The sequence below is a fragment of the Schistocerca americana genome, chromosome 3 (genome assembly GCF_021461395.2).
Source record: "Schistocerca americana isolate TAMUIC-IGC-003095 chromosome 3, iqSchAmer2.1, whole genome shotgun sequence".
NCBI classification, from domain to species: Eukaryota; Metazoa; Arthropoda; class Insecta; order Orthoptera; family Acrididae; genus Schistocerca; species Schistocerca americana.
Window position 1 is genome coordinate 556,090,663 of NC_060121.1, and position 27,249 is coordinate 556,117,911.

Here is a 27,249-nt window from a genome sequence, read left to right on the forward strand (position 1 = left end):
AATTCCCAGTATCGGTATTCGATTCCAGTGTGTCTTATAGTAATGTTTCTTAAAGACTCCAGTTGGCTTTGTTTGGGTTCACTTTCCGGTTGATTGCGTGTTTCACAGTCTCCCTAGCCTGTACGTTTATTATGATCTGAATTGGTAAGTGATCCGAACTTAAAGTATCCAATATCACTTTCACTTTCCCAGTTGTTCCAGTAGATAGCGCAGGGGATACTAAGAGGTGCATTCAAGTTCTAAGGCCTCCGATTTTTTTTCTCCGGACTGGAAAGAGGTAGAAACATGCGCATTGTTTTAAAAATGAGGCCGCGTTCAGTGTCAATACGTCCAAGAGATGGCAGCACCATATGGCAGATGGAATTGTACCGCCAGCGGCGAGAATGAGAACTGTTTTAAATACTTAAAATGGCGACGTTTTCCTTACTTGAATAGTGTGCAATCATTTGTTTTCTGAATTTGCGTGGTGTGAAACCAATTGAAATTCATCGACAGTTGAAGGAGACATGTGGTGATGGAGTTATGGATGTGTCGAAAGTGCGTTCATGGGTGCGACAGTTTAATGAAGGCAGAACATCGTGTGACAACAAACCAAAACAACCTCGGGCTCGCACAAGCCAGTCTGACGACATGATCGAAAAAGTGGAGAGAATTTTTTTGGGGGATCACCGAATGACTGTTGAACAGATCGCCTCCAGAGTTGGCATTTCTGTGGATTCTGTGCACACAATCCTGCATGACGACCTGAAAATGCGAAAAGTGTCATCCAGGTGGGTGCCACGAATGCTGACGGACGACCACATGGCTGCCTGTGTGGCATGTTGCCAAGCAATGTTGACGCGCAACGACAGCATGAATGGGACTTTCTTTTCGTCGGCTGTGACAATGGATCAGACGTGGATGCCATTTTTCAATCCAGAAACAAAGCGCCAGTCAGCTCAGTGGAAGCACGCAGATTCACCGCCACCAAAAAAATTTCGGGCAACCGCCAGTGCTGAAAAAATGATGGTGTCCATGTTCTGGGACAGCGAGGGCGTAATCCTTACCCATTGCGTTCCAAAGAGCACTACGGTAACAGGTGCATCCTATGAAAATGTTTTGAAGAACAAATTCCTTCCTGCACTGCAACAAAAACGTCCGGGAAGGGCTGCGCATGTGCTGTTTCACCAAGACAACGCACCCGCACATCGAGCTAACGTTATGCAACAGTTTCTTCGCGATAACAACTTTGAAGTGATTCCTCATGCTCCCTACTCACCTGACCTGGCTCCTAGTGACTTTTGGCTTTTTCCAACAATGAAAGACACTCCCAGTGACCGCACATTCACCAGCCGTGCTGCTATTGCCTCAGCGATTTTCCAGTGGTCAAAACAGACTCCTAAAGAATCCTTCGCCGCTGCCATCGAATCATGGCGTCAGCGTTGTGAAAAATGTGTACGTCTGCAGGGCGATTACGTCGAGAAGTAACGCCAGTTTCATCGATTTCGTGTGAGTAGTTAATTAGAAAAAAAATCGGAGGCCTTAGAACTTGAATGCACCTCGCATACTCAAGTCCACTGCCGTCTCGGCTTCATTTGATCGAACTATTCGTGTGGGTGAGCTATAATTTAGTACTATAATGTTTTCCGAATCTAGTGCATGCTCTAGTATTTTTCACATTGCGTTGGCACTTCTGTAACCTCAGAATGTTTGGTGGTCGTTAAAGCCACCTGTAGCAGAAGGGATTTTCGAGGGAAGGAATATAATAATGGCTTGTGGCTAGGGCCTCCCGTTGGGTGGACCACTCGCCTGGTGCAAGTCTTTCGATTTGACGCCACTTCGGCGACTTTCGCGTCGATGGGGATGAAATGACGTCTATCTTCAGGAGTTCTGGGAACCGGAGTGATGTAGAACTTTTTTTTTTATTTGTGTATATTCATATGACAGCCATGGAGTCCCGATAAGCCCGAACTAAAAAATCGCGGAATTGTAAGCAGCGGTCTCGAGAAGCTTCTGTTGAACTGCTAGCGACAAATTCCAACACGTGCAGGTGGCCATTGCTCCTTGTTACATGACATATAGAACAATTTTCTCAGAAACAACCAACATTCACCTGCTGGTTCTGAATGAGAATTCCGCTACGTAATATATCTTTACATACTGAATGTAGAGGCCATTACTGCTACCTGTTTTACACAGTCCCTCCGCAATGTTAACCACTTACATGTCCAAGCAGGGTAATTTGACGTTTGTTGTGTGGTGTGGAAATGTTAATAGCCAGTAGCGCAGATGTTACGTTAATACTATATGCATCCAGTGTATGTCAGCAAAATGCTCTGCAAATCCTATTTGAAGCCCTGTGCTGTACGAACCTCATAGAATAGGTGAGGAAGCCGTCCTCGCGCAGGCGCAAGAACTTGTTGGGGACGGTGATTCGGTGCAGGTGCGAGCGCTTCCCGTTCATGAAGAAGGTGTCGGGCTTCCAGACGCGGTCCAGGAACAGCCATGGCAGCGAGAACTCCTCCAGGCCGGGTAGAGTGAACGTGAGCCGGCGGTCGCGCCACACCTGGCGGAAGTAGCAGTCCATCGTGTAGTGCTGCAACATCACGTCCATCTCTCAGCTGCCGCCGCCACTGTGGAAGCTATCATCGAGACATTATTACACGAGCTCTGTTCTAGAACTCTTCTCTACAAACACTGAGAAGGCCGACGGAAAATTACACCACAAATTGTTAAATAAGTTACTGTTGCTATTGCTCAGAATGCTGGACACAATGTGCGATCTTCAGTCAGTACACGAAGTGTAACGACAGCTGAACATACTATGGTTCACAGATCGAACAGTGATGTGAACAACTGTAAAATGATATCCGTAGAAACTTCACATTAAACACCAACTTTTGCCACGCGACGCAGACATTCGAGTAGACATTGCTCTGACGTTCCTTGGAACGGCTGAAGTTGATAACATGTTGTCTTGGAATATTTTGTGGAGTGATGAAGCACACTTTACGTTCACTGCGGGAGGTTACACTCACAACTGTCGCCTTTCGGGATAGTCAGCGCCAAGGAATTTCCATGGTGGTTCCCTTCACAGTGAACGTGTTGCTTTGTGATCTGGCTCCTCGGCTCAATTCATGGTTGGTCCAGTTTTGTTGGAGGACTAGGACCCCAAGGAGAAAGGACATATAGCGTGAGTGGCACACGTTACTACTATCTGCTTCGCCAGTCTGTGATTCGTGCTCTAAAGAAGAAAGGTGTTCTGGGCTCAGATGTTTTGATGCACAATGGAGATCCACCTCACACTTGTCGTGAGGTCACTCGGTTACTCTGTAACATAGGGGGAGAAGACCGAGTCATAGGCCTATCGTTCCAAACTACATACCCACCAAGATCAGCAGAATTGAACCCCCTCATATGGAAATTAAAATGTGTTCCTCTCAATAGTTCATTCGTTTTTTTCTCTTCCGTGTGTCCTTACAAACATTCCCACAAAGTTCCATGCGAACACTCTCATGTAGCTGAAGTTTAATCATAACCACCCTGTACTCTGAAGTCTTGTGGAGGGTAATGAGGTATGTTTAAATAATGTAGGTATTTAACTAAAGAGGTATGATTCAGTTTAGCGATGTGTTATTTCTTAGTAAGAACGTATTTCTCTCTCTCTCTTTAATCATTATTTTCTGCCTGGTTTGATGCGGCCTCTCTTGTGCCGACCTCTTCATCTCGGATCAGCAATTACAATCTACGTCCTCAATTATTTGCTGGGTGTATTCCAGCCTCTGTCTTCCTCCATAGATTTTAGCCTCTATAGCTACCTTTAGTACCATAGAAGTTATTCACTGATGTCTTAATAGAAGTCCTGCTATCCTTTTCCTTCTCCTTGCCAGTATTTTCCGCATATTCCTTTCCTCACTGATTCTCCGGAGAACCTCGTCATTCCTTACCTTAGCGGTCCACCTAATTTTCAACATTCTTCTGTAGCACCACAATTCAGACTCTTCGATTCTCTTCTTTTCCGGTTTTCCCACAGTCCGTCTTTCATTAGCACACAGTGGTACGCTCCAAACATGAATTTTCTGAAATTTCTTCCTCAAATTAAGGCCTATGTTTGATAGACTTCGCCTGGCCAGGAATGCCCTTTATTCCAGTGCTAGTCTGCTTTTTATGTACTCTTTTCTCCGTCTCCGTCCGTCATGGGTTAATTTGCTGCGTAAGTTGCAGAATTCCTTACTCCATCTAGTTTGTGATCACCGATCCTGATGTTAAGTTTCTAGCTGTATCCATTTCTACCTAAATCGCAGAATTCCTTAACTCCATCTACTTAGTGATCACCAGTCCTGGTGCCAAGTTTCTCGCTGTTCTGATTTCTGCTACTTCTCATTACTTTCGTTTTTCTTCGATCTACTCTCACTCCCCAATCTGTACTCATTAGACTGTTCATTGCATGCAACAAATGCTACAATTCTTCTTCAGTTTCACATAGGATAGTATTGTCATCAGTGAATTATGATTGATATCATTTGGCTTTGAATTTTATCCCACTTTTGAAGCTTTCTTTTATTTCCGTCATTGCTTCTTCGATGTACAGATTGAACATTAGGAGCGAAAGACTACATTCCTGTCTTACACCCTTTTTAATCCAAGCACTTCGTCCTTGGTCTTCCACTCTTATGGTTCCTTCTTGGTTCTTGTACATATTGTATATTACCCGTCTTTCCCTATAGCTTGCCCCTATTTTTATCAGAATTTTGAACAGCTTGCACGATTTCACACTGTCGAACGATTTTTCCAGGTGGAAAAATCCTACGAACATGTCTCGATTTTTCTTTTGTCTTTCTTCCCTTATCAGCTTCAACGTCAGAACTGTCTCTGGTGCCTTTACCGTTCCTGAAGACAAACTGATCGCCATCTAATTTCTTATAATTTATTAAAGCCCAATTGGTCGTTTCTTCCCGGGTGGCGCTAGTCGGACATCGCTGGCGGGCCGAGCCGCAGGTGTCAGCTACACCGAGGAACAACAATGCGAGTCGCGCGGCGCTTCTGGGCCCGCTGAGTGCCAACAGAAACAAGAGAAGCGAGCCCTGAGCACTGCTGGCAGCGGGCCGGCTGGCGCGCCGCGACGCGCGTCGCCACAGCGCACAGCTGGCGGCGATTAGCGGCCGTGTTTACAGCAGACGAGCGCCCCGTAAACATCGCTCAAAGCCTGCCCTCGCCTGCACGGCACGGGACTCGTCTGTCGGCTGAGGCCCTCTCCGCAGCTGCTGGAGCCTACTTGCCGGTCACGGTCAAAGGAGTACCGCAGACGCGTGCCAGGTAGCGGGGTGTTCCCTCTGTTGCGATATGCGAGAGACAGGGAGAATAAACGTCACGCAGCTTGGCAGAAGTTGCCTTGGTTGACCGACACTATCGCGCCTAAGGCTACGGTGACAGTGGCTCTGATATCGGTGGAATCCGCCGACGACCGACGTCGGTCGGTGACGGCCGATCTTTTCAAATCAATTCACCACTACGTGCGCGGTCACACTATAGCCGATCTTATCCGCGAACGTACAGACTTCGCCGCGCGGGATTAGTCGAGCGGTCAAAGGCGCTGCAGTCATGGACTGTGCGGCTGGTCCCAGCGGAGGTTCGAGTCCTCCCTCGGGCATGGGTGTGTATGTTTGTCCTTAGGATAATTTAGGTTAAATAGTGTGTAAGCTTAGGGACTGATGACCTTAGCAGTTAAGTCCCATAAGATTTCACACACACACACACACACACACACACACAGACACACACACACAAGTACAGACTTCGGACGACAATCAGTGAAGTTCAAACCAGTTTGTTTTCTTCGGTCAAATCGACCGACGTTCTAGCACACGTAATATGGAGCGTGAAAAACTGATAAGTTTTCTTCAAGAAAGAGTGAGTTTCTACATCTACATCCACATCCGTACTCAGCAAGCCACCTGGTGGAGGGTACCTCTATCGGTTCTCCCTTCTATTCCAGTCTTGTATTGTTCGTGGAAAGAAAGATTGTCGGTATGCCTCTGTGTGGACTTTAATCTCTCTGATTTTATTTTCATGGTCTCTTCGCGAGATATACGTAGGAGGGAGCAATATACTGCTTGACTCCTCGGTGAAGGTATGTTTTCGAAACTTCAACAAAACCCCGTACCGAGCTACTGAGCGTCTCTCCTGCAGATTCTTCCACTGGAGTTTATCTATCATCTCCGTAACGCTTTCTCGATTACTAAATGATCCTGTAACGAAGGGCGCTGCTCTCCGTTGGACCTTCTCTATTTCTTCTGTCAACCCTATCTGGTACGGATCCCACACTAGTGAGCAATGTTCAAGCAATGGGCGAAAAGTGTACTGTAACCTACTTCCTTTGTTTTCGGATTGCATTTCCTTAGGATTCTTGCCGGCCGCGATGCCCGAACGGTTCTAGGCACTTCAGTCCGGAACCGCGCGACTGCTACGGTCGCAGGTTCGAATCGTGCCTCGGGCATGGATGTGTGTGATGTCCTTAGGTTAGTTAGGTTTAAGTAGTTCTAAGTTCTAGGGGACTGATGACCTCAGATGTTAAGTCCCATAGTGGTCATAACCATTTTGAACCTTAGGATTCTTCCAATGAATCTCAGTCTGGCACCACTTTACCAACGATCAACTTTATATGATCATTCCATTTTAATCACTCCTAATACCTACTCCCAGATAATTCCTGGAATTAACTGCTTCCAGTTGCTGACGTGCGTTTTCCAGAAAGCTATAATACTGTCTTATTAGTTTAATAGAAGTATGTTCTATAACATTCGATGTCATGTAAAGTGCGCTCTCTCTGAGAACTGAAGTTATTCGATTGGATTAATCTGCGTGACAGCTTGCACTACTTGCTGTAAGATTTTTTGCACTTCCTTGTTCCAAGTCTTGTATTTAAAATGTCCTGATGATCATGGTAATGGAACTTTTAAAATCCGATGTCCTTACTGACTGGACACAGCACTTTTCTTTTTTCCTTATAACTTGTTCATACTGAAGTTTTTGTTTATTTATCTACAGACAGCATCACTAGCTTATGGACAACAGAGGAAATGTGCGTTTTAATAGTGCTAACGGAGAACATTGAAGTTATTCCGTGATGTCTTAACACATGTTCTATCATCCAGTCCCTTTCTTTTTTTTTCTTTTTTCTTTGTGAGTGCTTTCCACTTATTTCCTTCCTCGACGACCCTGTGGCCAACCTCACTTATTATTTTATTGGCATACCTGATTTCCAATTCCACGTCTCAAACGCTTGGATTTTCTTATTTTCCGATTTCCCCACAGTCTGCTAGTCACTTTCATGTAATGTAATTTTCATACATTCTCATAAATTTCTGGTCCTATATTTCGTACAAGGAGGGTTATTTTCCTCATGAATGCCGTATTTGCGTGTGCTAGTCTGCTTTTTACGTCCTTACTTCGTCCCTCATGAGTTAACTTCTTACAAAGTAGAAAAATTCCTTAATTTCGTCTGTTACCTGGTCCCCAATTTTATTGAAGGTTTCTCGCTAATCTCATTTCCCACATCCCTCATAAGTTTCGTCTGCATTCAGTTTGTTCTCAGTCCATACTTTCTACTCAGTAGATGGTTCGTTCCATTCAGTATGTCCTGCAATTAGGATAGCCATGTCTTCAACGAATATTATCCCGACACCCTTCCACCATGAATTTTGTCTTTCACTACAGCTTACACCAATTTTTCTGAAAATTTCGAACATCTTACACCATTTTACATTTTCTAGGGCCACAATCCTATAAACCTGTCTTGATTTTACTTAAGTCTTGCTTCAATTATTAACTAGTACGGCAGAATTACCTCTCTGACCTTCTTACCTTTCTTAAAGCCAAACTGATCGTTATCTAACAAACAATCAGTTTTTGTTTCCACTCCTCGGTACATTATTCTTGTTAACATCTTGGTTGTATGAGCTGGAATAGTTTCCCCACTTTCCAGCCCGTGCAGTCTTCGAGATGGTGAATGTCCTATTGGTCGGCCGCTGTGTCCGAGCGGTACTAGGCGCTTCAGTCCGGAACCGCGCTGCTGCTACGGTCGCAGGTTCGAATCCTGCCTCGGGCATGGATGTGTGTGATGTCCTTAGGTTAGTTAGGTTTAAGTAGTTCTAAGTCTAGGGGATTGATGACCTCAGATGTTAAGTCCCACAGTGCTTAGAGCCATTTGAACCAAGATCCTATTTTTCCGAAAGTGATGGTAGTCTCCAGATTCAAGAATTCTAGAAACCGACTGGAATAACTCCGACCTCATCTCAAACAAAACCATTGGAACGAACATGCGAATTGGCAGAGTGTCACATCTGTTTATCCAAAAAATCCAGCAGGAACTATTCACCGTATTTAACCCTGTGGTGCACATGTGGACTGTAATCGACAGCTGTGGATGTCGCTTCTTTGGCGTTTTTAATTAGTTCTGAGGCTGAAAATGCACGCATTGCACTGCAGTGGACACACCCTACTGGCGTTGTGCCCTGCGTGCATTTGCAGTCTCAGTAATGACTGAAAACGCCGAAGAAGCGACCATAAACATACGTCCTGTGCAGTGTACATGTGTACCACAGCGTTAATGAAAAATGAAAACAGCATTATCCTTCACTGCACAGCAACTTTAGCGAAACCCTCTTCGATGATTAAGCACTGTAACAGGTGGTCCTACACAATGTTAGTTACATGGCTAGTAACTTCAGGACGGACTCCTATGAATATCCGGAGCCTTGTGGTTACATAGTACATTGACGAAAAAAATCGCAACATGAAAAAATAATTGATGTAGAGTAACGAAATTTCGGGAATACATTTGTCTACGTGACATATTTAAACGATTAACGTTAGTAGGTTACAGGTTAATGTAACCGCGAAATAAGCCATTGAAAGCGTCAAATGCTGGTACATTAATAACTGGTGTAACCCGCAGAATGGTGAATGCAAGCATGCAAATGCGCATGCATTTTGTTGTACAGGTGCCGGATGTGATTTTGTGGATTGGATTTCGACGCTTGTTGCACTTGGTCGGTCGATAAAGAGACGGTTAATGCCTTTTGTGGATGACGCTAGAGTTGTCGTCCGATGATGCCCCATACGTGGTAGACTGGAGACAGAGCTGGTGATCCAGCAGGCGAGGCAATACGTCGACACTCTGTAGAGGATGTTGGGTCACAACAGCGGTATGTGGGCGAGCGTTATCCTATTGGAAAACACCCCCTGGAGCACTCTTCATGAATGGCAGCACAACAGGTCGAATCACCAGACTGACATATAAATTTGCAGTTAGGGTACGTGGGATAACCGCGAGAGTTTCAAATAACTTCCGGGAATTCAGCCAGGTAACACTTTCAGCGACCGCCGATATTTCAGCGGGAGAACACCCCGCCATTTTCAAGGCAAACTGCAACGGACAGGCGGCGTACATGCAAATTTAAAACCTCGGTTCTCGGACTGAAGCTGGAAAGATAACACACACACTGAACACTAGTGCCACCGAAGATGACCAAAGTCAGAGCTATCGATAGTGAGACTATGAATTCGCAGGTGAGGTAGCATTGACTCTGTCCCTCTGCTTTTTAACAAGGGAGAGAGCCGGATTCCAAACAGATTTTAAACAGAAACCTCCGTCCCTGTTAACGAGGTTGCTCGCTAATTTAATCTCAACTGCCTCCCTAATGACACTGTCCCAATAGCTGGACGTGCATGCCAATATCTCGGTGTTATTATTTAACATGGGGTGACGAGTATCCAAGCAATGTTCGGCAATAGCAGATCTACTTGGCTGCTGTAATCGTGTGTGCCGTTTATGCTCAGTACATCGGTCCTCCACGGTCCTGATAGTTTGACCAATATATGCCATGCCGCAGCTACAAGGAATACGATATACACCCACCTTACGCAGTCCAAGATCATCCTTAACAGAACTCAAAAGTGCTCTAATTTTAGATGGAGGTCGGAAAACACATTTCACATAGTATTTCCGTAAAATACGACCGACCTTGTTGGACGTGTTTCCTACGTAAGGCAAAAAGGCAGTAGACTTAGGTGTTGACTCAGTATTATCACCAATCACCCGATGTACAGTTGGTCGATAGCGCAACGCACGTTCAATCTGTCTATCACTATAACCATTTTGACGAAATGTAACTTCAAGATGAGACAGCTGAGCTGGCAAAGTCTCAGCGTCAGAAACGACATGTGCCCTGTGTACCAAGGTACGAAGTACCCCTTCACGCTGAGCCGGATGGTGACAACTATTATCCTGTAAGTACAAGTCGGTGTGAGTACGTTTCCTGTAGACTGCATGTCCCAATGATCCATCATCCTTCCTCCTAACCAACACTTCAAGAAAGGGAAGGCAACCATCCTCTTCCACCTCCATCGTAAAACGAATGTTCGGGTGGATCGAGTTCAGATGTTCTAGAAACACATTAAAATTCTCCCTACCATGAGGCCAAACAACGAAGGTATCGTCAACGTATCTAAGGAAACAGGCGGGTTTCAAAGGCACCGACTCCAATGCACGTACCTCGAAGTCTTCCATAGACAAATTTGCGATCACAAGAGACAACGGACTACCCATCGCAACTCCATCTGTCTGCTCGTAATACTGGTCATTAAATAAAATGTATGTGGATGTCAACACATGCCGAAAGAGATTAGTTAATTCAGCACCAGAGTCATTCAACCTCAGTCCCTCCAAACGACGTAAAAAATCAGCTGAGTTCCTGATATGATGTTCACACCTACCTACTTGTGGACTCAACAGAGAAGCAAGATGCTTGGCTACACGACATCTCGGAGCACCGATGTTACTCACTATAGGACGGAAAGGAACCCCTTCCTTGTGAACCTTCAGAAGGCCATATAACCTAGGGGGAACCGCACTATAGGTGTTAAGACTCTTTATAGTGTCCTGCGACTAACCACTTTTCTTCAGGAGGCTGTTGGTCTTTCTCTCAACACTTTTTATGGAGTCAGCAACGATTCTGCGATACGCTCAATTAGATAGTAAACGTTGCATCTTTTGTACATAATCGTGTTTATTTAAAACAACGGTGGCATTGCCCTTGTCCGCAGGTAAAATAACAATATTAGGATCAACTTTGAGAGAGCGTAAAGCAGCCCTCTCTGATGCTCTTACATTACTCTTGGGTGGACGAGCCCTAGTCAAAACACGGCATGCCTCCCTCCTAACCTCCTCTGCAGCGTCAGGAGGTAGTTTGCAAAATGCCTGTTCAATTGAACTAATAAAATTAACTACCGGCAAACTTCTCGGAGTGGGTGCTAAATTTAAACCCTTCCCTAACACGGATAAGGTTGCGTCGTCAACGGCACACACGATTACAGCTGTCAAATGGATCTGCTATTGCCGAACATTGCTTGGATAGTGGTCACCCCATGTTATATAATAACTCCGAGATATTGGCATGCACGTCCAGCTATTGGGACAGTGTTATTAGGGAGGCAGCTGAGTTTAAATCAGCGAGCAACCTCGTTAACAGGGATGGAGGTTTCTGTTTAAAATCTGTTTGGAATTCGGCTCTCTCTCTCGTCAAAAACCAGAGGGACAGAGTCAATGCTACCTCACCTGCGAATTCATAGTCTCACTATCGATAGCTCTGACTTTGGTCATCTTTGGTGGCACTAGTGTTCAGTGTGTGTGTTATCTTTCCTGCTTCAGTCCGAGAACCGAGGTTTTAAATTTGCATGTACGCCGCCTGTCCGTTGCAGTTTGCCTTGAAAATGGCGGGGTGTTCTCCCGCCGAAATATCGGCGGTCGCTGAAAGTGTTACCTGGCTGAATTCCCAGAAGTTATTTGAAAGTTGTATACGCCAGGAGAAACTCAGGTCTAACCGCGAGAGTGTTCCTGCTCTCATACGAAATCGCACCCCAGGCCATAACTCAAGGGTAGGTCCAGTGTGCGCAGCATGCAGACAGTGTGGCTGGGGGCCTTCATCTGGCCTCCTTCTAACCAAGGCACAGGCATCACTGGCACCGAGGAAGAACCAGCTTTCATCAGAAAACCCAATAGACATCCACCCTACCTTCCAATGAGCTCTCACTTGACAACACCGAAGCCACAAATGGCGGGGTTTTGGGTCAGAGGAACGCACGCTACAGGGCGTCTGGATCGGAGCTGTCAATGAAGTAACAGATTTGTAACAGTTCGTAGCGTTATGTGGTGCCAATTGCTGCTCAAATTGCTGCTGAAGATGCACCACGATGCGCCAGATCTATAAGCCGATCACGATGGTCTGTCCTCACGGTAGTGCCACATGGCCGGCCGGTGTCCGGTCTTCTTGCGACCGTACGTTCTCGTGGCCACCGCTGCCAGCAATCATGTACACTGGCTACATTCCTGCCAAGTCTTTCTGTAGTATTGCTGAAGGAACGTCTAGCTTCTTGTAGTCCTATTACCACGACATCACTCAAACTCAGTGAGGTGTTTATAATGGCTTCTTTGTCGCCTTAAAGGTATTCTTGGCTTCACCACGTCCAGTCTCAAATATAGCTAACGCTCACAACCACTGCAGCGTGTATTTAAAGCAAACCTGACTTGCATCTTCTTGGTGGCGTGAAATTTGAATAGACATCGTCTATCAGATGCAGGAACACGTCTGCGAACTTATGTCACGCATCTCCTTCCTGGTGCTGCGATTTTTTTCCTGCAGTGTATATACAGGATGGTTAGAAACAGCCTGAATAGGTTGTAAGGTTGTTGCAATGTAGATTGAGCTGAGGAGTAACGGCTAAGAAAAAAATTCTATGCATTGCGCCGTTCCAGATTTAAATTGCATTTACATTAGACATCAGGTCGTTGTGCTCACAAATTGAAGCAAGCGCTAAAATGCGGTAATGCACAGACGTCTGTAGGTCCTTGATTTACCGCTTGTCCAAACGCTCATTACCAGTTACAAGCCGGCCGCTGTGGCCAAGTGGTTCTAGGCGCTTCAGTGCGGAACCGCGCTGCTGCTACGGTCGCAGGTTCGAATCCTGCCTCTGGCATGGACGTGTGTGATGTCCTTAGGTCAATTAGGTTTAAGTCGTTCCAAGTCTAGGGAACTGATGACCTCAGATGTTAAGTCCCATAGCGCTTAGGGCCACTTGAACCAGTTACAATGTACCTCTGAAGTGATAAATTGAAGCTAGGCACACAAAATCTACATTTGGTCGGTTTAAGGAAACCAAACGGAGAAGGTCCGGCGACACTGTCTCTCACAGGCCGCCTGAATTTGCACACACAACGACGTGATTGGCCAACTTCAATGCTAATTAAATCAGAAACGGCGCAACGTATCGAAATTTTTTTTCAACACTTGTTTCTCAACACAACGTTCCCTGCAACGCCCTTACATGCTTTTCAGGCTGCTTCCGCATACCCTGTATACTCGTACGGGCGTGTTATGTCACTCACAAAATGACAGCCACTTGGACATCTCATAAACTAGTTTTATTACTGTTACAGTTCAGTACTTGTGAAGACCGTACTTCTTGAACGCAGCACGTTTGAGAATCACCCGAAGAATATTTGGGTCGTCATTTTATCGCAATTTCTGAAGGAGAGGAAAATGTCTGCAGTCATCTGGAAGTTTGAATAAAGCAAAAAACGCTGCAATCTAGAGCTGACTGCTGCGACCGAGTGGTGGCTCTTTCAGTGCGGAAGACGTCCGCTGTGAGAGAAACAGCGCCCCCTGGAGTAGGAAACGAGCCCACTCGGCCCGCCAGACTCACTGCAGGTGTTTTCTGGATGATGGGTGGACGCAAAAGGCGCACGCAGAGAACGTCGCGCTCGGCGCCTGAAGCCAGGAAAGTCAGTGGTGTACGATCGTAAAACAATGTCTGAGGACACAGGAGTTGGTGACGATCTTGCAGCCGTACTAAATTTATGAAATATATACGCAGCTGCACAACGTTTCTGACATTAGCTGCATTAGGTATGAAGGTATTATCTATAGGTGGCACGAAAATTTGTACAGCTGCAAGACCGTCACCAATGTCTGTCACTTCAGACATCGTTCAAAATAAATATTACAACGCTCGACCGACAAAGTATCGATCGTAATACTAACTCTGAAAACGTCCCCATGGCGGTAATTCAAGTACGTGTGATATGTGATGGGATCGTAGATACAATGAACATGGAAGTTTGGGTCGATCCTGGATGCGTGCTCGGAGAGACGAAGTAGCTAAGGCGATTGCTCGGGACGTGTGGGAAATCAGAATGGGAGTTCCGGTCTGGCACAAATTTTCACGTGTCACCAGTAGGTAATATCTTCAATCCTAATTCAGCTAATGTCAGAAAAATTATGCAGCTGCGAGTAAATTTAGTACCGCTGCGAGATCGTTACCAATGTGTCTCTTCAGACATTGTTAAAAGCAAGTTTTTTGAAAAATAGTTGTCACTGGGAGATTCATTTGGGGAAAGTTAAGGAAATATAATTCATCCACGAAAGCAGCGGCTTTCAAAACACTCGTTCGACCGAGTCTTGAATATTTCTGTTCATTCTGGGACTCTTACCAACAGAAGAGACGGAGAACCGCGAAGAGCGACGGGTTTCGTTAGGGGATCGTTTAGTCGGCGCGAGAGCGTTACAGAAATGCTCTTTTAACTGCAGTGGCAGATGCTGCAAGAGAGGCTGAAATTTCGAGAGCTTGGGCACCCAGAAGAGTAGGACGACGCCCCGCGAAATCATCAAGATGAGAAAATGAGAGAAATCATATTTCTTACCGGAGCTTTTCCCGACATTTTCTTCTCTCGCGCCATTTCTAAATGGAACAGGAAACTGGAGGCAGGTACCAGAAGTACGCTCCGTATGTGGTAATCCAGCTTGAGCTGATTATCTAAGAATTTCCAGTCCCGCAGTACATGGTACAGTATTTTGTTCTATTTTATTTAGTAATGGATTAACTATTTTACTGAATTAAGTATATTGTGCAAACGCTTCGTAATATGTATGTTTTATGTTTATTTCGTGTACTACACGGAACCTTGATGGCAGCGGAGGGCTCTTCTGGCAGTATTTCGCTGACGAGAACATCCCGGAACAGCTTGTGGCCGAGCCGACAGTCATACAACGGGATAAGAGGCTACTAATTATCTCAAGACGCCGTCGTTTAATTCTGTAATAAAAAGGTTTCAACATATATTATTCTGTGAAAGAAATGTATCAGTTTTTCTTGAGACCACTCACGTACATTTTTAGTTACGCTTGGATATACTCTTGTGTTAGTTAACGCAACGATTCATTTGCGTGGCACTTACGTATATTACTGACACACAATAAATATTTCTGAAGTCTTCAGTTTTATTCAGTGCTTTTAAATGGACTTATATTTGAATATCTTTTTCCTGAAGGAGTGATATTTAATTAATGGTAAACCTTAACTCATTGAAGTTAAAGCTATAGCGCAGCAGCAAAAGGTTGTTGCAGCTGTATCTCTGATATTGAAATACTAAGACAAACTGAAATTACGACAAGTTATTTGATATTTTCTTAAAGGAAGGATAGGTATTCGCAATAGCTCGTTTGAAAATGGCTCTTAGCACTATGGGACTTAACATCTGAGGTCGTCAGTCCCCTAGAACTTAGAACTACTTAAACCTAACTAATCTAAGGACATCACACACATCCATGACCGAGGCAGGATTTGAATCTGCGACTGTAGCGGTCGCGCGGTTCCAGACTGAAGCTTCTAGAGCCGCTCGGCCAAAGCGGCCAAGTCTTTTAATTACTTGTTCCTGAAAAGGTCCATTATTAAGCCCTTTTGATTTTGATTTGTGTGCATGTTTGTAGCCAGGAAATCCAGTATCTGGTCTGGCTGCCGATTCGTTCTAGCTCATGCAGCATTACCCTTGGAGCACGTGTAGTATTATTGGTTTCCCTAGCTGAGCAACATCTATCCACTCGCAATCCGCAAAAACAGGCTTTGCTTAGGGAATATTGCGAGCTACAGGAGAATCTGGAGGTACCCGTAGACGAACACATACCAAGTCTACGACGAAGTACGCTCGGTTCAAGAAATCCAGTATTACGGCAAGAAGAACAGCTAGATGTTAGTAATATCGGGGTTAGAGACCTGTGGGATCGGAACTGTCAACTTATTGAAAATTCTGAAGAACGTGAGTGATTCCGAAAGTATAATTGTGATACTGCTGGCACAGAACTCGACAGGAGACTATGGGTCAAACTGAACAGAGCTCGCCCTGAGCATGGACAATGCGCAGACTCTCCTTACAAATGGAGTGCTACAGACTCTCACGTTTGTAACTATGGGGCTCCGAACCAGACAATCAAGCACGTTAGATGAATGCCCCTAGCATTCCTGTTAGGGGAGTTGCACCGACCTCATGAAAGCTAATGATACAGCTCTTACATGGATCAGGAACTTAAATACTCACATCTAGTTAATTTTATATGTAGTTTTGTCTTTCCGTGTTTTTGTTATATAAATATACTAATGTTATATACAGGGTGACAATGATTGAACTCTATGAAAAAAAAAACGTAAGTTAGTTACAAACTACGGCGTGCACACACTTTATTCAATATGTAAACGTCACTACAGATATTTGGGTTTAGGTTATGAAATGTTCGATATGCCTGCCATCATTGGCGATGATGTTGTGCAGACGAATAGCGAAATTCTACATGATCCGCTGAAGCGTCGCAATATAGATGCTGTCGATTACCTGAGCAATGGTTTTCGGGTTATTGCTGTACACCTTTTCTTTAATGTAGCCCTACAAATAGGAGTCTCTTGTATTCAGATCCGGATAATATGGCGACCAATCAAGGCCCATGCTAGTGGCATTTGGGTACACCAGAGCCAGAATTCGGTCCCCAAAGTGCTCCTCCAGGACATCAAACACTCTCCTGCTTCGATTGGATCGAGCTACGTTTTGCATGAATCACATCTTATCGAAATCAGGGTCACTTTGGATAATGGGGATGAAATAATCTTCCAAAACCTTCATGTACGGTTCGGTAGGTACCATGCCATCAAGGAATATCGCACCGATTATTCCGTGAATGGACACACGTTGAAGATGAAGAGACTTCTCGATCGCTAAATGCAGATTCTCAGTCCCTCAAATGCCCCAGCGTTGATTATTGACGAACCCATCCGAACGAGAGTGGCCTTCGTCGCTAAACCAAACCATACAGTGCATACTAATTCCCATCATACCCCGTGGCCAACCGTCCAGTTTGAATGTCCCAATGCAAACCTTTCAGAAGTTATGACGATTTTATATCATACCTGTATTTTTAAACTGTATTTGAGCCACACGAATAAATAAATAAAAAATGAAGGGAAAGAAGTAGTAAATCTTCTGTCAGTCAAAAGCACGCTAATTAATAATTCCGAAAGAGATCTTAGTGAGCACTAAGATGAAATAGCAATTTTCATTCAATCGAAAATGCCTATTTTGCGTCTCAGAGATTATTGCACCTTGCGAGTCAGGAATTAACAGAATCAACTGCGCTATTTACAAGCAAAATTGTATTGCGTAATTTTGAACTTCATTAACGAAAAAAGGAGACAAGGTTTCTTGTGCCCGTTATTCAATCGCAAGAGAGATAAGAGAATCTGCTAACATACTTGTAAACTCTTCGGATTACTGTGAAGTGTGATGCTCTGTATAGCAGCAATTTCGATTTCGAAACGACGTGACGCATAACATTTCATTTAGCGTAAATTCATTACGCCTCTCACGACCGGAAGGGTCGTACCACTGTACGTGACACACAAGGTAGCTTGCGGAATAGAGATGTAGATGTACACATCCAGTTTAGTGATTCTGCATATTAGTAAGACATTGATGAGGCAGTATATGGCATGGAGAGATAGCTGCGTTGAAAAGAAAGAATTTTTAAAGAATATGCTGTCATTTATCTACTGCATAAATTTATGTGAAACTTCAAGAGAAAAAATAATGGTCGCCCAAACTAACAGTCAGTTACAAAGAGTTGGAACGATTCTTACCTCTCCTGCCTCAGACACTTCTCCCATGCTTTTTATGACCATATTCACAGTGACGATCAGAGGAGCGCCTGAAAGAAAGATAATAAACAGTTTTAAAAACTAACACCAACAAAGGAGTTCCCGCTTACGTATACTTGCTTAAAATTATGCATTGAGTCACATCCAAATAAACTACATTCTCGGTGGTCTCTTTTCGCTGCACAACAAAGAATAAGCGAAAATTAAATTTATGATGTAGCGAGAGGCGCGCACATAGCGAAAGTAACGGGCTGTGTTCGGATTTTATGATGCCACAGGGTGTTGTAACTGCACCTATATTATGTTTTTACGCAGACTAGTAACAAAACTAATAAAAAATGTTGCAGTAGTTGCCGAAAGATTATTCAGGGACATTCACCGCTGGAATGATACTACTAACTGAGGAAACAAGTAATCGAGAGCACTGTCGTCGTGAAGTGATTTTAAAAAGAGGTCAACGATTATTGCTTTTCCGTGACGTTCTCGTAAGTTTTAAGAACACCGACGAAGAGCGAGAGCTACGTGGTGCGATGAAACAGCCCTAAAGTTGCTTTGTTCCAAACAGCACAACCAAGAAATTTATGCCTAACTGATCTTGATTTTGTAAACACAAAGTAAACTGTGTGATGTTATGCACCGCTACCACATTTGTACAGTTGCGAATGTATAACGCAGTAATGTATAATTCTGTGCTGGGAAACATCCGGCTCCACGCCCGAAATCACTAACATTAATTTGTAGTTTAATAGTAAAGTGTTTCACTAGAACGAGGCACACAAGAGAGGAATGGTAACCCGTACAATTACTGTATTCAATCCCGTAAGTGACGGCCTGAATACAACAATTGGTTCGGTGGAAGCTACATCCAGAGGGTGAGTCCTGTAGAGTATGGGTGAGAATGAAATTTTGCAGATTACATCGGAGATATCTGAAAGAGGTTATATTACATGAATATCATGCGAAACATTCTGGATTTCACTATGGTCCAAAAATGTTTCTGCCGTTGAATACACCCTAAAAGGAAAGGGAGTGGAGGAGTGACTTGGTGTAAGTAGGGTCGCAAGTTCAATTACAGAATACGATTTTCTGTTCTAAAAAACATATCGTTTTTGATCAAAAACTGAGGTTTCTATTTTGATCTTGCACTTCGGGAAGGAAAGAAGACAGAGTTTAACGTCCCATCGACAACGAGGTCATCAGAGACGGAGCACAAAGAAGGATGGTGAAGGAAATAGGCATTGTCCTCTCAAACGAACCATTCCGGAAGTTGCGTGGTCGGATTAAGGGAAGTCACGGAAGACCTAAATCTGTATGGCCGGACGGCGTTTCGAAACGTCGCCCACCATAATGTGAATCCAATGTGCTAACCACTGCGTCACCTCGTTCGTCGCTTCTGAAAGCCGTAGAAACAATAATTAGTGGTGTTATGCAAACATTTCTTTGTAATTTACAAGTTGTTTCATAATAAGAACAACATTACACTGAAGAGCAAAAGAAACTGGTACACCTGCCTAACATCTTGCAGGGGCCACGCTAGCACGCAGACGTGCCGCCAACAGGACGTGGCATGGACTCTACTCATGTCTGAAGTTGTGCTGGAGGGAACTGACACCATAAATCCTGCAGGGCTGTCCATAGATCCGTAGGAATGCGAGGGGCTGGAGATCTCTCCTGAACAGGACGCTGCAAGGCATCCCAGATATGCTCAAGAATGTCTGGGGAGTTTGGTGGCCAGCGAAAGTGTTTTAACTCAGGAGAGTGTTTCCGGAGCTGCTCTGCAGAAATTCTGGACTTTTGGGTGTCGTTTTGTCCCGCTGGACTTCCCAAAGTCCATCGGAATGCACAATAGACATGATGCTTCGAAAGCCCATATCGATGATGTTTCGTTGAATGGTTCGCACGCTCACACTTGTTGATGGCCCGACATTGAAATCTGCAGCAATTTGCGGAAGGGTTGCACTTCCGTCACATTGAACGATTCTCTTCAGTCGTTGTTGGTCCCGTTCTTACAGGATCTTCTTCCGGCCGCAGCGATGTCGGAGATTTGATGTTATACCGAATTCCTGATATTCACTTTACACTCGTGAAATAGTCGTACGGGAAAATTCCCACTTCATCGCTACCTCGGAGATGCTGAGTTCCGTCGCTCGTGTTCCGACTATAACCCCACGTTCAAACGCACTTAAATCGTGATAACCTGCCATTGTAGCAGCAGTAACCGATCTAACAACTGCGCCAGACACCTGTTGTCTTATATAGGCGTTGCCGACCGCACCGCAGTATTCTGCCTGTTCACATATCTCTGTGTTCGAGTACGCATGCTTATAGCAATTTCTTTAGCCCCTATGTGTATAATAACAGTAATTTTTTTAGAGGGAGGGCCTCACTTGTGTCACTGATTATCACGACTTATGCGGCGACTAAGGAACCTACGAGATCTCTCTGACGAAGTACGAGTAAGTTCAAGATTGTCCGTGCATGGTGAAAAAATCACCAGAAGAGACGACACTGCTGACAAGGTAAAAATAAAGACCTTAGTTCTATGGTGTAGACTATTGGCACCAGGGAAATGACATATTGTAGCTTACATAAGCTAAAGCTATTCATCCAACAGCAATTAGCCATACATAGAATGTGAGAAGTTACGACAATGCGACAAGAGAAATGATTGCAAAAAATATGAAAAAACGAAGATAATCTCTAGACAATTTCATCAATTTGGATCGCATATGCCACAGTTTCTGACTACTGAAACAAAATTATATATGCGTCTAAAGATTTCTTTAAGTATTTCACAGCTACCTCCATTTGGAAAACAAAAGACAATAACTGAATCCGTTGGAAGCCCAGGAGACCATTAAAAAACATCAGCCAGATAGTATTAATCTAGTATTAAATTATCAAATTGCCCTTATTTAAAGTTCGATATTTTATTACATGTTACAGGCTACTGTGTTTATGTAGTAGCATATGTTTAAAGCATAGTATTAAATATCTCATTCTCTATACATATTACTACAAAAAAAAAAGCTAAACATCGTAAAGTCGGGTTGTTGTATTTTTGTTTACCTTTAGGAACAGAAAATGTAGAGAAGCTCCTTTAATTTTTATTTTCTATCCCGCAATTTAAGTAGCTCGTATCTCTTCATTATTTCATTTATATTTGCAGGAAGCAGTATAAATTTTAAATTATTTGGATCAGCAGCTTTGCACACGTAGTTTGTTTACATACAGTTGCACATAAGTTAAAAGTTTTGTAAATGTGTTTTCTTGTTTATCGATAATTTACTGGACCTATTCTCACTAAACTATTATTCAACCATGAGTGGAAAGTGCCCGACTTGCTATTGAATTGTTAGTTCTGGACTATTGTGTGATGGTTGCTGCAGTTTCTTCCACTGAGGTGAGTGTAGTGGTTTGGGAACTGGAGAAGTCAATGAGACTCTTCAGTGATTTTTGCAGTGTATGCAGATATGATTAGGAAAGATTTGGACATGTTAAGGAGGAAGATAGGTAGAGAGACGTGGAAAGTGTGACAGGTAACAGAAGGAAGCTAGAGGTACAGACCAGCTATTGCATCTGAAGTAGCTTCAGAGTACCAGGTTACTAATTTTTTTTTAAATACGATGCTGGCGTGTATCAGGTGACAGATGATTTTGCATAACCATGTAAGGATTTCGTGAAAGAAGACTCGATGGTTATAGTGTGTGACCAGGCAGTAGTATTGACAGATCCTGGGTACAAAATAGAGTGTGACCTGGTAAAGACTGCATCGACATCAAGACATACCAATGTTGACTTTGTATCTGTTCTGAGACGTCGTGATTGATTTCATTTGAACTCTTCCGTCAGGGTCACGAGAGTTAATTCAGAGTTGGAAAGCCTGCTTTTGTCGTGTGAAGGGTCACCTATTGCGGTGATCCTGTGGATTCTGTCAGTAGATGGAATTACACTAGACATGCCCTTCACTTCAACAGGAAAAGGAAGGTTAGCTGTTAGCAGAAAACTTGGGCGAGAGTGAGCGGGGGGAGGGGGGGAGCATGGAAGATGCACTGTCATGAGTGATAAAATACCGCTGTCAGAGTAGCACATATTCTAAAATAGAGACGACAGGAAGAAATAAAGTTTTAACAGAGACTAGGATTGACAAAACTTTCAGTTTCATAAAGAAATTCGACAACAACATGATTCTAGCTTGTGGCTTCTGCATTCGTGAATTACACTCAATAGACACAGTTGACATAATCTACCTCTCTGAACATAAGTGACGACTGGCACAGATGTGTTAAATCATAACTGGGCACAATTCAGCATCTTATTTCTGTAGAACAGAAATGGGAAAAGGAGGAGTTACATATTCAACACTAATTGCCATAAACTTAGGAACAAAGATATCCATCAAATTTGCTTAGAGCAGCTATGGAAGCATATGTGACAGAATGTCATAATAAAACCTTTATAATAGTGAACATCGGGTACTTTCAGGTAATTTTAATCTATTCATAAACCACTTAGAAGCACTATTGATCTATTTAAGAGTAAAAGGAAAATAAATTGTGATTTCTGCTTACTCTGATGTAAATTTCTTTAAAATCTATTCTAGTATGAATTTATTGCAGTTAGTAACATTATCATTCAATTTAATTCCTACCATAAATATCCCAAATAGGATAGTGAATTGTTCAAAAAATAGCCACTGATAATATATTTAGAGAAAAGTCTAATGAACAAAATTACATTACAGAAACAATAGTCAATACAGTCTCGGATCATGCAGTTCTTTTTGTTAAATGTCAACAGTGATCAGGATACAAAATCTACTAAATTTGAGTTAAATGGGGTAGTCAGTAAACCAGGAATTGATTATTTAAGGTAACTGCTCAAAGACATAAATTGGACTGAAAAGAACAACGCTTTTATTAATAAAGTCCTTATCTTATTTGGAAGGTTTTCCCCCACAAAACTAGTGCAGATTAGAGCGAAGTCTAGAAGGAAGCCGCAGATTACTCAAGGAATAAATGTATTTTATAAAAAAATAAATAAAAAATAAAACTAAGTGCCAGTCTTCTGATGTTAATACTATGGCCCATTACAAGATGTACTGCAAAACAGTGACGAAAGCAACATAGGCATCGAAGAATTGCATTATGAGAAAAATATAGTCACATCAGGTGACAAAATAATGACAATATGGGACATAGTCAAGCGGAATGGTAGAGCCAGAAGTGAAGAGGAGCAGATAACATAAAAAGTACATTACACATTGGTAACTGATGTATGAAGAGTTGCAAAATTTTTTCGTAGGCATTTCATAATTGAAAAGATGGGGTTTTCATGTCCAGTGTATGCTGCTGTAGAATACCTGCTACTAATAACTTGAGTAATATGAATATGACCTTCATTACACCATCAAAAAATGTTAAAATGAATAAATCCTATGGTTATGATAAAATGGAAACAAAGTTTAATTAATAATGTTGTTCTGAGTTAAGTACGCCGGCCGAAGTGGCCGTGCGGTTAAAGGCGCTGCAGTCTGGAACCGCAAGACCGCTACGGTCGCAGGTTCGAATCCTGCCTCGGGCATGGATGTTTGTGATGTCCTTAGGTTAGTTCGGTTTAACTAGTTCTAAGTTCTAGGGGACTAATGACCTCAGCAGTTGAGTCCCATAGTGCTCAGAGCCATTTGAACCATTTTTTGAGTTAAGTACCATACTAATACTCCTGTGTAACCAGTCATTCATCAATGAAGTATTTCCCAAATGGTCGAGATATTCTGAAGTTAAGCCTTTGTATAAGAAAGGAGAGAACGAAATAGCGTTAAATTTCAGTCCAATTATACTTTTGTCAGCAGTTTCGAAAATTTTAGAAAAGGTAATATATAACCAGGAGCTTAACCGTTGGGCTACAAATAATATATTGTCAAAGTAATGTCTCGGATTTCTAAAGGGTTCCAGTGTTCAGAAAGCTATTTAGACTTAGAGCGAGCAAGTTCTTAATTCAACACTCAATAAATTACAGGCTAATGGTATATTTAACAATCTGTCAAAGACACTTGAATGTGTAAATCACAACATCTTGTTAAGCAAATTATAGTATTTCGAAGTAACAGGAAACAAAAGTGTGTCAATAGAAAAGCTATCAAACAACATCTAGCTGGGAAATAATTACATGTGTTGTCTCAAAAGGTAAAATCTTAGTGTCCTTACCTCTTCTTGTGTATATAAATAACCTTTCATCTGCCACAACACTAGACGCCAAGTTGTTTTTCGTTTGAAAATGACACAATATTGCAATATACAGCAAATCAAGTATAGTTTTCGAAAGATCACTTAATAATTTTTCCACGATTATTAAAAAGTGGTTGTAGGCAACTTTAAGTCATTAAATTTTGAAGAAAACACACTATATGCAATTCAGAACTTGTAGGACGTGTTCCCCTACTATGTGCCTAAAATATGACCAGCAACGGCAATGTTAAATGCTAGGGATTACTACACGATAGTAAATTCAGCTTGAGGGAGCATATCACGGAACTGGTGAAGCGGCTAAATAAATCTCCATTTGAAATGAGCTGTTGCCAGGAAGGTGATACAAAAATAAAAATACTTCGTTTACATTCATTCCATTTTATCATACGGGATAAAGTTTAAGGGTAACTCATCACGAAGCCAACAAAAGTTTTTATTGTCTAGAAAGTGCTATATGAATTGTTTGTGGGTCGAACTCAAGAACTTTGTGGAGATGGCTGTTCATCGAACTGGGAACATTAACTAATGCTTGCCAATATACTTCCTCCTTAATGAAGTTTAGCATAAATAATGTCTCTTTTACAAAGCAATAGTTCAGTTCACAAAATCAATAACAGAAATGAGTACAATTTGCACAAGAATTTAAAATCAATTACTTTGCTACAGAATAGCGTCCATTATTCAGGAACACACATTTTTAATAACTCGCCAGCAATCATAAAAACAGTTTTACGTTTCAGTTTAACAAGAGCCAAAAAGGTTTTTTTGGAAGCCATTTATTTCGACTCCACTGAAGAATTTTTTGGTACAACTGCCTGATTTCTATACATTATCAGCGGCAGCAAGAAATGTATTGCTTTAACTCTGACTTCCGTAAATTTTCAGCACAATAATGTGATCAGTATAAATAAGTGCTGTTAACTGAGTTTTCCTTTTTATGACGCGTGACTACAACAGGCTAAATATTATCATATGCTCGTCAGTGAATTGTTCATTTACATGTTTTGTTATATGTTTCTTATTACAGTCGACTCTCAATAATTTGAAATTTTAGGAGACAGAGAAAAAGTTCAATTTACCGATAGTTCAAAAATGGTTCAAATGGCTCTGAGCACTATGGGACTCAACTGCTGTGGTCATTAGTCCCCTAGAACTTAGAACTACTTAAACCTAACTAACCTAAGGACATCACACACATCCATGCCCGAGGCAGGATTCGAACCTGCGACCGTAGCAGTCGCACGGTTCCGGACTGCGCGCCTAGAACCCCGAGACCACCGCGGCCGGCACCGATAGTTCGAATTACATACATATTACATACGCAGGGTAGGGCAAGTAAAAGTGGCCCAAAGAGCAAAGTTCCAGGGCAAGGAAATACAGTACTAACCTGCCTACAGCAGACGTTGAAAGTGACCACCATTCATCTCTTCGCACTTTTGGGCCCTGGTCAACACGTTACTAATGAAAATGTTACACGTCATATTGAAAAGTGGTCGGTGATTTTCTTTTGAGAAAATGACATCCATCTGACATTGTCCAGATGTCTAGCGAATTTTCGATAGTGACGAGAGTTGAGAAGAAATAATCACTTCTGTTCTGGGGTATATGAGTGTAGGGTATGAAGCCAGGACCTTGCCTCGTTCAATGTGACTGGATTTAGCGGTTGTTCTTCGTTATCTTCCTCTTCCTCATCCTAACAGGCCAGCAGTTCAGCATCGGTTCGAAGACCATGGGCACCGAAGGCATCGTCAACATGAACGAAATCGCCAACGGTTAACTCACCACAGCAGGGTAGAACTTTCCCGTTTCAGACCGGTGGGATTGAGTTCATTTATTCACATGACTCTGATGGCTGTTCCGCGTTTTCCTTTTTCACTATAAACCCCCCATTTCTGAAGCAGTTGTTATGAGTGGTAGTGCTGGCATATTTGCAGGCCTTATCAGTCATGGTTGCAGCATTCAAAACTGTTATATTCGCTCACCTTTTTCAGTGCTATCCAGCACTAGTGAAACAATTCCTCTGCGGTAGAGTGTTTTAAAATTTCATATAATTCCCTGGTTCAATAATTACAATCTTGATCTCGTCCTGGGTGAGAGAAAAAATCCATTTTTCGCGATCGAGTGGTGGTGGCTTGTTATGTACAGTGCAACTGTCAAAAACCGTAAAATTTTGTGTTTCTTGTGTTTCATATCTCTATTAATTGAGGTCGGCCATTCATTAAACAACTCAGTCGTCATCCATGTTTTCTTATTTGAGCGGTAAGTTGTGGGAAGCGATTTAATCCATTGAAACAGCGTTGTGTTACAGATTTCAATGAGTGGTTTCAACTTCTTAGATCTGTCCATGTTACAGGCTAGAAGGATAGTTACTCTGTCCTTGTTCAGTCGTCCTCCAATGTTAGCGTGCTAAGAACCAGATATTTATAGGAACAAAAATCCTGGTTTTATCTATGTTGAATATGTTGCGCGGTCCGTAGCCATTCGAAAGCTGTTTTAATTCATCAGTATAATCAATACAAAGGGAACTGTCCACGCTCGTACTTTCTTCGCATACTTTTTTAACGTGAAGAAGTGGCTCTTTTTAAAATTGAGAGCCACCGCTCACTTGCCACAAATGCTTCAATCCCGAGAGACTGAGCAAAAGACTTCGCTCATCCCTTCAGCACGAAATCAACCAAGGGAATGTTTTGTCCTTTACACTGATTTATCCACTAGAGCAACAACTCCTACAGATGGGGAATTTCGCCATGACGTGACCTTTTTCTTCCTGTGCCTGAGACAGTTTCGGTGACACGGTCTTTAGTTTTTGCAATTGTCACCAACGTAGATGGTAAAATAGCGAACTGTTTTGCGACTTCTAGGTTTGACATTCCACTCGTCACAATTTCAAAACAAGCTTTTATTTATTAACTGAAAGATACTGTTGTCATCTAAAACTCATGGCGTTTCTCAGTTTCAAGTAACACGGATTGACTGCAACACAGTACGA

The 27,249-nt window shown here is 42.8% G+C and overlaps 1 protein-coding gene across 1 annotated transcript in view; it reads right to left on the reverse strand.

The window, feature by feature from the left end:
• Positions 1-27,249, reverse strand: part of LOC124606651 — a 194,003-nt gene that overhangs the window by 120,207 nt on the left and 46,547 nt on the right. The window contains exons 2-3 of the mRNA XM_047138653.1: positions 17,995-18,062; positions 2,352-2,575 (exon numbers count right to left, since the gene is read on the reverse strand). Of these exons, the coding sequence (XP_046994609.1) occupies positions 2,352-2,575; positions 17,995-18,062 (292 nt within the window). The remainder of the gene's footprint in view (positions 1-2,351; positions 2,576-17,994; positions 18,063-27,249) is intronic.